The sequence below is a fragment of the Apus apus genome, chromosome 1 (assembly GCF_020740795.1).
Source record: "Apus apus isolate bApuApu2 chromosome 1, bApuApu2.pri.cur, whole genome shotgun sequence".
NCBI classification, from domain to species: domain Eukaryota; kingdom Metazoa; phylum Chordata; class Aves; order Apodiformes; family Apodidae; genus Apus; species Apus apus.
Genome location: NC_067282.1, coordinates 97,440,264 through 97,452,361, shown reverse-complemented (window position 1 = coordinate 97,452,361; position 12,098 = coordinate 97,440,264). Strand labels below are relative to the sequence as shown.

Genomic DNA, 12,098 nt, shown 5'->3' with positions numbered 1-12,098 from the left:
ACCCAAAATATGTACTTAATACCACTTTTTCCTTGCCAAAGCTTTAGAGTAGCAAAATTTCTAGAACTCAGAAATGAGTCAGAAATAATTTCTAAGTCCCAACGAAAAAGCTGACCTATAATAGGGCTACTACGGCGGCACCACTGCTGCCTGGTGGTGCTACCTTAGCTACCCGTAATGTGACCACTTCAGTGATCTACTGAGTCCCTGGGTTGTGTGCTGGATGCAACTGCCTACAGCAAGCACCTGGATCTTTCAACATCTCCAATGTACCACACCCTCTCCCCATGCCACAAAGAGATCAGGAGCTGCTCAAATTAAATTCCTTTATTAATGGAATGGTTTTAATAGACCAAAAATGAAATGGATGAAAGGAATGCTTGTCCTTTATGGCTGCCAGAAAAAGTAAATATTGTCTAAAGACATTATACAATTTTCTTTTAACCAAAATTACAGTCCATAGCAAAGCAAGCAATCTGGAGAAATGTATTGTTATGCTGCTATCATAAACTATTTACATTGGATAAAAACCAGGTATTTCAAAGCCAGCTTTAACCTTAACTGATTACTGTTATGATTCTGTGTATCTTTCCCTCATCTCCCCTTTTTGCTGTTATATATAAATCAGGCATTAACTAGGTTAAACAAGGGAGTGATCACAAAACAAGCTCTGAGTAGCAGAGACAGAGCTTCTGAGCTCACTTCCTCACCACCCAGCATGATGACTCTGTCACCCTGCTTCAAGATTTTAGGAGTTTGTCATCTTCCTGCTTGCTTCCAACCATTTGTCTCTCCAATCAACTTACTTTCAGTGCCAACAATCCCTGTGAAGGCAATATCTGATACAAGAATATAAATTTTAAATACACATATTTTAAAGGAGCATGTTTTCTGCTAGCAGCACTGTGTGCTGTCTCTGTGAATGCATGCTCACAGCAAAACCCCATCAAATAAATATGTGAAGAAATCAGCACAGTGCATCCAGTTTCACTTTCCAAATGGGAAATGGTGTGTCTTTTTTTTGTGGTCATATAAGGCAGAAGCTTAAGAAAAATCCAACTTTGCTAAGTCACAATCATGAACAAAGAAATCCTGCCTAATTACAAAATACTTGATTAACAATTCAGCAAAACAAAAGGATAGGTTTACTATACACCAGAGCTGTTTACTGAAAAGGACTTCAATGCTGGTTTCATAGCTGACATCTAGCACACAGAGTTTGTTTTTCAGTTTTAACAAGGATTAATCTGAATTTTTGTCTATTCAATCAAACATTGCTCTGCTGTAACAACATTGTTCTCAGTTCCCTCTCTCTTTGATCCTCCTGCCTGTATTTCTCCTCAAGTTTTTGTTTTTCAGAGTCCATAGTATAAAAAGTGGAATCTGTGCTTCTCCTAATCTTCTCAAATTGACTGAAATCTGCAACGTATTTTCCATTTGGAGAGAGAGAAACCACAGGCATGAACTCGTAGCCCCAGTGGATCTCCTCAGGGATATAGGAAGTCCTGCTTTGGCAGACAGCACTGGTGGACTCCACTGTGGCGTTCAGGAGCACCACAAGCTCAAAGTCCTTCTCCTTGAGATTTTGAGGTGTGAGATCTCTCAAAGGGCTGTTTTCATCCAAAATGTGGTAGAAGGTTAAAGGCAAAATGAGAAATGGACTTTCTGAAGAGGAATCAACGTTAAACTTGACACTGGCTTGATTCAGCAGGATCCGCTCCCCTTCTTTGGTTTCATATGTCTGAAGAAGCTTCCCAGACAGCTGACACTGTATCAGCAGGCTCTTCCTCATATTTGCCACTCTAATCACCAGACAAAGTTCTCCATTATGTTTAGTAATGACAGCACAGTGGCTGAATTTAATAGTCTCTGCCCTTTTTTTAGGTCTTGCAATTTTGGCCAGAAAGGTACCTGTGATGAAGATTTCAATCAAGGTGGTGATGACCAGTTGGGCCACAAGTAAGAAAATGGCATGAGGACACTCCTCTGTAATGAAACGAAATCCATAGCCAATGGTTGTCTGTGACTCCAGGGAGAAGAGGAATGCCCCAGTCAGAGAGTCAACATTCTTGACACACGGCTCATGCTTTGGGGTAAACTTGTTTATTTCTAAATCACCATGAAGGAATGCAATGGCATAATAGATAACTCCAAAGATGAACCAGGTCATGACAAAAGTAGCAGCAAATAAGGTGAGTTTGTACCTCCACTTCATGTCTATAACTGTAGTCCACAAATCTTGAAGGTAGAGTAGGTAAATGCCATCGACTTTGTCTATCCGCACGTTGCTGTGACCATTTTTGGACATCACACGGGGTTTGTGTGCCTTCAGCATGGCAGCGTCGATGCCTCCATTAACCAGCGGGACACGGGACATATTAACCTTTGTGGTTTCCATCCTCACTGCTTCAGTCCTAAGGAAAGAATAAAAGGAGACAGTTACTTCATTAATCAAAGTACATAACTGATTCTGAAAAGCATTTGAAAATGTTGATGGAGAGAAGGCACAAACTTAATCTAAAGACAACAGCAGTGAATAAAAACAGCTGAAATACAAAGTTATGATTATACAAATCTGACATTACCAATAATTTTTATATTCTTTTTTCCAGGGAAAAAACAAACAAACAAACAAACAACAAAACATTCTTTGATTCTGGTGGCTGCCAAATATGAAGAAGTAGGTTTCTTTTATGACAGCCTGCAAAAGAAATTTGACTGAGGTGAAATTTCATATTAGCACTTTATTTCTGTAAAATACATTAGATTTTTTTCCTTACGTTTTTCTAGAGAAGAGGCTCTTTTTGATTACTGAGCAGGTTTTCTTTAATGCCCTGAAGAGAGACATCTGATCGAGATTAAAGTAGCGTCTATGCCTGGTTTAGAAGGCAGATCCAGCACACCACCTCTGTCTCTTCCTGCGACAGAGGCAAAATGAGCCAAACCAGCTTTCACTGTGAACAATTAACTTCCACAAGTGATTTACTCAATCGGATCTGGCTCTTTGTTGCAAACCTACAACTATCCTACAGGGAAACAAAGCAGACCTGAAGACTTCAAAGTCGAGTTTTGGAAAGGAGTATTTACACCTGAAAGCACTTCAAAGTTGTTTGCAGAGTACAGCACTCCGATTTTAAGCTGTCTAAGGCAAAAAAATAAAAAAAAAAAAACAAAAAAAAAGAAAGAAAAAAAAAAAAAAAAGAGGCAGTTCACAAAGTCAGCATTCTAGCCGTGGGCCCTGACCTGCGCAAACCCAGCAATCATTGGACTACCCGACTCCTGAAGTTTGTTTACTGTGCATCAGTCCGGATGGAGGGTAAGTGTGCAGACACTCAGGACTGAAAAAAGCCCACAGAGTGAAGCAGGCGGTGCCTGTGCCAGTTTGATGAGGCAAGTAGCAAGACCCGGCTTGCAGGACCAGATAGTGATTACGTAGAGCAAGAACAGTGCATGTTATAGTCGTTTCCAACAACAAAACTTCCTGCTGACAAAAACAACAAAGAAAAAAAACATCCCATGCATCCTTTGTGTTTTGGCAAGTTGTACAAAAAGCATTGTTTTGTTCCATTGTTTTCCTCAAAAAGAGCCTTAAGTATGTGATTCATTTTCATGAACCACTGGGAAAAAAAAGAAAAAAAAAAGAAAAAAACCCACAAAACTACTTCCTTACAGCTACTTAAAAGAATTTTGCAGGAAGTACAAGATATATTTGTGGTACACACATGTGCCAGTCCAGGACATCAGCATAATTGCTCACTGAAGTACCTTTCCTGTTATGTCAATTAAGGAGCATTTTTGTTTCTGACTATACCCATCACACTGTTACAGGTTTTCTGGGAAAGGGTAATTAAACTTAACTCCCATTAACACCTGTAGCTCATCCCAATTTTGGTTTTGTCATTAGCATTTCCCTTTTGTAGCATAGGAGCCAATGCCATAATTTTATACATACAGATATAGATATATGAAGGGAAAGCATCAGTGATCCCAGTAAGAGATTCCTTATGTGACAGTCAAATCAACACACAGTGCGCAGCATGTCCGGATAATAAACAGGAAAAAACCTTCAAGTGATCTGAAAAAGAACAACGGGAGGAAACAGGGGGGCTGGGAAGGGTAGGGGTGGGAAAGAGTATACATGCAACTGCTCTGTAGGCAAACTTCAAGTCAAGTGTTACTGTCAGTGCACGGTAAAGACATCCAACCTTTAATGGGAAACCTTTTAGGAAAATGCGTATCACTTAGTGAAGAGGCTACATTCCCCATACCAAGCCCTGGATAAGCCATCGTTATAAAACGTGTGCAGAAATCTGTCCCAAAATAAGTACCCTTCTTCCTCTCAAGCATACTTCCTTTTTGCTATTACTTCCAGGCACAAATATTATATTGTCAGAATAAATTTCCCTGCCACAAATTGCTAGGCCAGGAGATAGCTGGCATCTCTAATCCAACATCTAGAACACATACCCATCCCATCTCCCTGCTCAGTCTACCTGGATGCCTGCTCCTGGGAGCAGTTCCCCAGGGCAGCCAGCTCCTCCTCCTCTGGAGGCCAGGAGGATGGAAGTGGCCAAGGCTTCCCTTGTTGGTGCTCCAGCTGGTGGGCTTGAGCTGGGCGGGCAGCCACAGGGCTCATGGGCTTGGCAAAGAATAGCGTTACTTGGTCAGGGTCAGGGGTGGCTGAAAGTGAAGAGTACATGGACACTCAGCACACCACAGTCACCATGGCTCTCCCATGACCAAGAAACACTGGCTTCTGCATGAGTGGTTGGCATTTGAGGAAATAAATCTGGCATATTTGGAATGTACTGAGCATGCTGTGCCGGGCAGTTCTTTCTGACATGCACTGTGGCTCTGGTACTTCCTTCATATGACAGACTTGGTGTGCATACATTGCACCGTTCATCTGCAGCACCAGATGGAACATCAGTTTCAACCCACATAAGGGCCTGGTAAGCATCCTAGCCCTTCCTTCTACTCTGACCTGATATACATTGTGCCCTGCCCTAAATAGAGAAAATTCTGACACAGCAACCTGTCACATTTCCAGACTTGGTAGAAGACATCTAACATCACAGATGTACTGAAATGCTGTAGCAGAAGAGTTTCTCCCAAAAGACAGGAGGTTGGAAAGTAAGTTGCAAGGCAAAACGTCTTTCCTGAGTTACATCAGCAGAGGGGCAGCTGCAAAAATTGCCATTTCGGTCTTAAATTGAGAAATAAAGTTTGGCTGCAACCATAGACAATGTCTGGTATACTCAAGACTGCACTTCAAAGCACAACAAAAGACATTTCTCATTGTGCCTCTCTACTGTCCCCATGTGTAAAGTTTTGCAGTCTGCCATAGGTGACAGAGGTTGTATGAAATCTCTCCTGTCATCTTCTTTGTACTCCCTTGATTCATATTTCTGTATGTGACAAAGTAACTCAGCTTTGCAGTGATTTACTGAAATGGATCCCAGCCAATTTCTGATACTTTTTTTGGTGGTAGGGTAATTTTTGTGTTGATATGCTTCTTATTTTTTTCCCTTACATCACTTCTTCCTGTGTGATCCTGAATTCATCAAGTGCTTTTTTCCTTTCCAGGGAAATTCATCTTGGTTTCCTTTCCCTGCAGAAATCCTTCTTCTCTGCCACACTGATATGGGAAGAGAGTATCTCTGCCTCAGAGCAGCACTGCCTCTGCTCCCCTCCCTTATCACTGACAGGAGCCAACAGCAACAGTCTGGGGAAAAAAAACTCTGATAAAACAAACAGTAGAGCAAAACCAGCCCTCAGAGAAGGGTTCTTCCCTGCCGTCCACTTCCCCACTGCTTCCTGAGTGAGGTGACCAGTACAATGTCCCACAATAAATCATTTGTGGGTATACGTATGTATAAAACCCATGTGACAACACCTGTATTACTATTTCCCATCTTATACCTTATATAAACACCTCAGATACTCTACACCCCAACAACTATCCGCAGAACCTCAGTTCAAAATATTTTGGTTTGTTTGGTTTCTGTGCCTTTCCCCTCTACAACAGAAAGCATATCTACCACAGTAAGTCAATATAGGCAAACAAGCCTGAATAATGATAGTACCATACATTTCTAAATTAAAAATAATTAAAATACTGATTATTAGCTAATGGATTTACACTGACAAAGCATTTTTTATTACTGAAAAAAAACAACGTACTGACACTGTAGATGGAAACAGAAGTGCAGTTAAGGAAACAGATACTTCAAGAAGGAAGAAAATTAAAACATCTCAGACTTGTCTAGCCGTCAAATGTCCCTTGAATTACCTCTTTTCCTCACCAGCCCTTTGGAACAGCCAAAGGAGACTTCCCATCAGAGCACATGCTGGTAAGGAAGTTTAGTGTAGACAAAGTCAATAAAACATAGAGCTACATACCAAACCACCAACCATGGATACCTTGATATTAAGGTAATTCCAGCAGCCAGGGATATAACAAGCACATTAACACTGCTTCCAGAGACCACATTATCAAGAAGTCAAAGCCAGCTTGCATACACACAGAAATGTTCCTGTTGCATGAAGCCAGATTTGCTTGTGCAAGATCTCTTTTGGCAGACACAACTGATTAAAAGCGTACAGGAGCATGACTTGTCCGAATGGCCTCTGCTGTTTGCTTTTTTTCAAATCAGATATGCTTTGCCACTTGAGCAAACCCTCATGCACGCTTCAGTACCATTCTGATATAGGGGCAAAACTTGATCTGCCTTTTTCAACCAGCATAAACCATGAACAGGCCTGGCACTAAAAAAAAAACAACAAAAAACAAGCATGGGTGAGTAATTAAAACATTGGAAAGAACTATATAATCTTTAGGTCTTTCTTAGTTCTGAAGTGGTTCAGTAGATTATAAAAGTCCCTCCTGAATTCTCAGTGCTCTGCCTAGCATGAACACCCTCCTCCCTTTGGGCTATGCACTGGGTCATGCTGCTCAGTTATTAACCAGCAAAATCCTCTACAGCTGAGTTATGGAATACAAAAGGAGAGAGCAGAGGTAGTGAGAGGGAAGCTGTGTTGCAAAACGATGCTTCACCTCTGCCATCAGCTGCAGCATGCAGTCATACTACTGGACACTGCTACCCTGGGCTTCATAAAAAGGTCTTTCAGCACTAGGACTGATCAGCATTGAGAGTGGTGATAGGCAGGCTGGCATTCAGTCATATTGTGCAAGATGCTGCCTTTACAAGCTAAATTAACAATTTTAATTTTCATTCACAAAAGGACTGAGCCAAGAGAACTGTAAATACCCCTTCAAGTTAAAATCAGTTCCCAAAATTCTGCCTTTAGCTCTCCATCCCATGTTAGACTTCCCCCATTGGCTCAGGGAGCCTTTCATAGGGTGGGTCTCCCCAGGGTTGAGCACCCATAAGCTGGTAAAAGCAGAGGTAAGACCACGCCTGCAGGCAGGGCAGTGCCCAGGGGCTGCAGCACTGGCTGTGCTAGGGGTGGGGGCCGGTGGCAAAGCCAGAGCAACAACTATTTAGAGACCAGTGTTAAGAGAATGAAAACCAAAATCCATTCGTCTCTCTCCTAGGCTGCCTGCCTGACATCTGGGTATGGAATATGAAGTAAAGCTGGAGAAGTCTCGTGGTACATTGGTTCTGAAGGAGATTCCTACAGGAATCTTGTACTTTCCAAGGGCAGGATGTAGCGCTTTGCAGTAACTATGGGTTTATGTAGATGCATCTTGGAATCTACACTCATGCAAGTACACAGGAAAACAACCAAGCAGGCAGAAAGAAGGCAAAAGATGACTCAAAGTTTAGTGAGGTTAAGGGAGAAGCTCCCAGTGATTTCACAGGTCTCTGTATCCAGCCTCCAAGTGGAGAAAAAAGCACATATCACCAACATCTGAACAGCTATCACAATGGAAGTGAGCCATCTCTCCTTCCAAAAATCTGCCCTCCATCCTCTGCCATTAGCTCTGCAGATGAACAGGGGACTTGGCTGTGCAGAGCCTTCAGTCTCGGAACCTTCATGTACACCAAATTCTTCTTTCAGAAAGAAGTAAGCAAGCTGATCGATTTCTGAAACCCTCTTTTTCGTTTTGGGAAATAGGGTTGATATAATGTTACTGAAAAAGAAAGAAAGGCTCCCAAGAAACCCCTTTCAGATCTTTTATTTTTATAAATGGCTTTTCTTTAGCAGTGCAGCATTCAATACTTTTGAATGCCTCCCTTGCTGGAGTATTGTTGCTTCAAATTCTTTTCAGTTTCAAACACTTCATTAGCACATTTAAAATCTGCCTCTGCTGTGCTGCTTTTCCCACCCACTAACCCTTTCCTCATTCTTGTTGTGCAAACCTTACCTGTCTCTTTCTACATGGGCAGGTCTAAACAGACTCCTGAGAGCCTGTCCCTTCTTTTTCTGGGGAGTTGGGCACCAGCACTACTCTGCAAGGCTGGAAGGGACATTATTGTTGCATTATGTTTAATAGTCTCATACCCTGTACTTCCACTTTCGTTTACTTCATCCTGCTGTAGGAACATTAGTGACCCCTCATAATAGGCCTCTGGCACAGAAAAATGTCTCATCAACACCACAGAGATGGAAGTGGGCTAAAGGAGGACAGGAGTGATGTCCCAATCAATGTGAACGGTTACTACAAAGGCCAGGACTAGACCTTCAGAGAATTTAAAGCTCCTCATTGTCTTGATTTGCAGTCACTGCCAGTATTTCTTCATTCCTCCCTTCTAGAATGTCTTTGGGCACTTTCAGTAGCAACACCCTTGTCCTTCTTTCTCACTAAGTCATTTGTCTTTTCCACATCTCATCTGTTTTCCTCCATTTTGTTTAGTATTCTATTCCTCTCATCTTTCCCACTGTCTGTGAATCAGAAAATCCAAACTAGTTGTGCTTACAACACCACCACAGAAGCATGTAGAGGTGACAGCAGAGATGTTTCTCATAAGACTGAGCTCTGTCTCGTATCTTACCTTAGGTTCACGCTACCTATTCCTGACCCCTGCAATTATATGACTCTGTTTTCAATGGTTTCAAATTTTGCAAGGGTTTAACCCTTTGGGCCAAGGTTTTCCTCAAGACTGATCACAAGAAAACATGCTTTTTCATTCATGTGTTTGCTTAATGTGCTAGTCAAAACAAAACAGCCATTTCTAAAATCAAAGCCAGGAAAATATATTTTGTGATGTCCCTTCATCCATGCTAAGGCAGTTTTGGTGCCTTTTCCTTCAGGAAACTAGAGTGTAAACACATAAGCAATTCTTGGTGCAGAGACTGAAGCTCACACTTTCCATATCTACCCTAACAGCTTGGCCATAGAGTACTGTCAATACCTTCTTGCTTTATGGCCTTATAAATCCTCATCCATGCAGTGATGCAGCTTCATCAGGAAGTGAAAAATCTCCCCTCCCCATCTCCCCACTTTCTTATTAATGAACTCTGCTCTAAGGGTGGAAATGTGGGAACAAATGGCCTCAGACATGAGGAGGAGTCTCATCTCCACCTCTTTCAGTGGTCAGAATTGGGAACCCAAGTGGCAGCAGCCACACAGTTCACAGACCCTTGCTACATTGGAGAGAGGTGGAGAAGTCGAGAAGGAGACATGTTGGGAGAAGGCTGAAGACAAGCTAAGGAATGCCCCATTTCTGGCTCTTCTTGCTTAGGCTCACAGTAAACTAATCCATTTGGTGTCTTGTTGGGTGCTTTGTGACATGCCCAAACACAGAGCTGTTGGGTGCCCAGCAAAATGAGGGTCAGAATTGGAGACACCTGTACATGTTGAGCACTTCCAGCACAAAACAGAAGCTGGGCAGGGATTTTCTGCAAAATAGTTTTTCAATTAGTCAACGAAGGCCTACATAAGTCCTAACTAAGTACTTAATTCCTTTTTTGGGAGCAGGCCCTTTGCCAGGCAGTTGCTATGACTGCTGTGAGAGCGTGCTTTCACACAGCTCCCACTGCTTTTCCCATCCTATTACCTACCTCATCCTGGCTCCAGGACAGACCACCTTGAGGACAAGCCACCTCACTGGAGCACAGCTTCCAGAGAGCAGAGGCTGGGCACAAGCACCCAGAGAGGCTATAGTGCTCTTTTTTTTCAAGGCTGGGGCTTGAGATGGTTGAGTTGCTTGCCCAGAGGCACAGTTTACCTCTCTTTATACTTATTTATACATTGTATATATACATTATACATTATTTATACATTATATATATATAATCTGACCGCATGAGCTCATGTGCTAAAACACTTTCATTTTTCCGTACACAACTGAGGGATGACTGTCCTTCTTTCTAGTATTTTAGTCACATGGTAGTGGAGTTTATAATTATATAGAAAAGAATGAGCCTGACCCCATCTACTGCTCAGGTTGTTCAATCTGGCAAAGTCTGTAGTGAAGGGAGACCCCTCCCAGGTCAGTATAGAGCATAAATGCACCAGACTGGGCTGTTGCCTAAGTTTGCTGGGACTGTCACTCCCTGCTCAACATAGGTTGGCTGTGTCCTTGTTTTCCTTTCTTTCACGGTAGGTACAATATGGCACCTTGCTTTTAACCTCCTCAGTACTCACCCATCACTTCACAAGCTGGCAGATGCCTACTCTACCACTTAATAATAGTAATTAGAATAAAGTTAAACTTATAACAACTGACTTGTCAGTCTACAGTTGGTTTGACATATACTGCTTCTGTTTCAGACTGGAAGAAGAGTTAGAAGGACAGAAAGCTTGCCTGGATTCTGTCCTGATTTGTTTGCTTTTGTCTCCAAATTAATTTCTTGGTCAAACAAAAACCTGGTTTCATTTAAAAACAAACAAGCAAACAAAACCAGAAACAGACACTTAATCTAGATTTTTAATTTAAATTGTCAGCAGGTGGCTGAAAATTAATAGTAATGAACTTAGTCATGGTTATGCAAGACGCAAGGAGAAAAGTTAGCACTTTGCTGATAGTTCATGAAAGCTGGCTAAAACATCTGCAGTCTACCTTCCCCAGGGACACTTCTCCCTGTTTCTCAGCTACCACGGCTGGTATATGAAAGATATATATCAGGCAGCAATATGAAATCTCAAATAATTTAGAGTGGTTTGGACTTCTGTTTCCTTTCTTAGACTACACACACCCTGAGCTTCAAGCCCAACACTGGGCATTAGATCCCAGAACCAGACTTGTTCTTATGAGCAGGGGTATCAGCTCCTACCTGTATGTCAGCTGTACAGTATGAATACATCCAGTCGCTCAGCAGCTCTCTTTTTAATTACCATTTGCGATGCCAGTTCATCACATGATACATGCACTGCATCCCAGTCAAGTTGGGTTTTGTTTTTTAATTAGTCATTGGACACTGGGGCTCTCATAGCTCAGGGTAGGTGTGGTCATGAGGTGAGTTCCCCTGCAGGGTGTCAGGCTTCTGCTGGGGCAGATTTTTTAATGTGCTCTCTTTGTATGAAAGCTGTATTTCCCGTAAATCACAGCACTCCTTTAGCACATACCACAAGACATTACACTGATGGTATTACCTCACAAATATCCCACTGTATGTACACTTTCTCAAAGCCTGCCAAAATAAACATGTTTATAATTTTCCATCTCTGTGCAGTTGCTAAATCTCAAAACTGAAATGTCAGACTACTAAAAGAACTTTCCACCCCCAAAAAAAATTCTGTACCTTTTAAAAAGTTAAAAAATTCAATAGTATTGAAAATAATGGTAGGCCTGAAAAAGGCAGGGAAAGCCTCAAGATAAAAAAGCATTTTATTTAAAGGTCTGTATATCGATAACCTTTTGTTCCTCTCGTCCTTAAAGTAGACAGAGTAAAATCTAACTGAGGAATTAGCACACCTTGACCCAGCAGGACAGTGGACCCTGTTAAAGTAGTTAAGCTTTCCCTCTGTGACAGTTTCTGAGTCTCTCTTTCCTGTATGGTGTAGTTGCTGTGTGCTGCTTCATCTAGCAGAGTAAGAATAAATGCAGAGTAGCCTGCTAAATAAGCCAAAGTTAAGGCTTCTCTGCATGGCCAGGACATACCAGTGAATTTGGCCTGTGATTTTTGCAATACGACAAAGCACATTTCCAAGAAAGAGCAATGGGCTTGACATGCTTTCATCTTCAAAC

The 12,098-nt window shown here is 41.9% G+C and overlaps 1 protein-coding gene across 3 annotated transcripts in view; it reads right to left on the bottom strand.

The window, feature by feature from the left end:
* Window positions 1-312: 312 nt before the first annotated feature.
* The window catches only part of KCNJ15 (potassium inwardly rectifying channel subfamily J member 15), a 39,720-nt gene continuing 27,934 nt past the window's right edge, over window positions 313-12,098 (bottom strand). Inside the window, exons 1-2 of one of the 3 annotated variants that reach the window (XM_051624180.1) lie at window positions 3,244-3,252; window positions 313-2,414 (exon numbers count right to left, since the gene is read on the bottom strand). In XM_051624180.1, the coding sequence (XP_051480140.1) occupies window positions 1,268-2,398 (1,131 nt within the window). In that variant the 5' untranslated portion in view covers window positions 2,399-2,414; window positions 3,244-3,252 and the 3' untranslated portion in view covers window positions 313-1,267. Of the gene's footprint in view, window positions 2,415-2,780; window positions 2,906-3,243; window positions 3,253-12,098 lie in introns of those variants that run through there. The other 2 variants (XM_051624165.1, XM_051624173.1) reach the window with 2 other exon arrangements.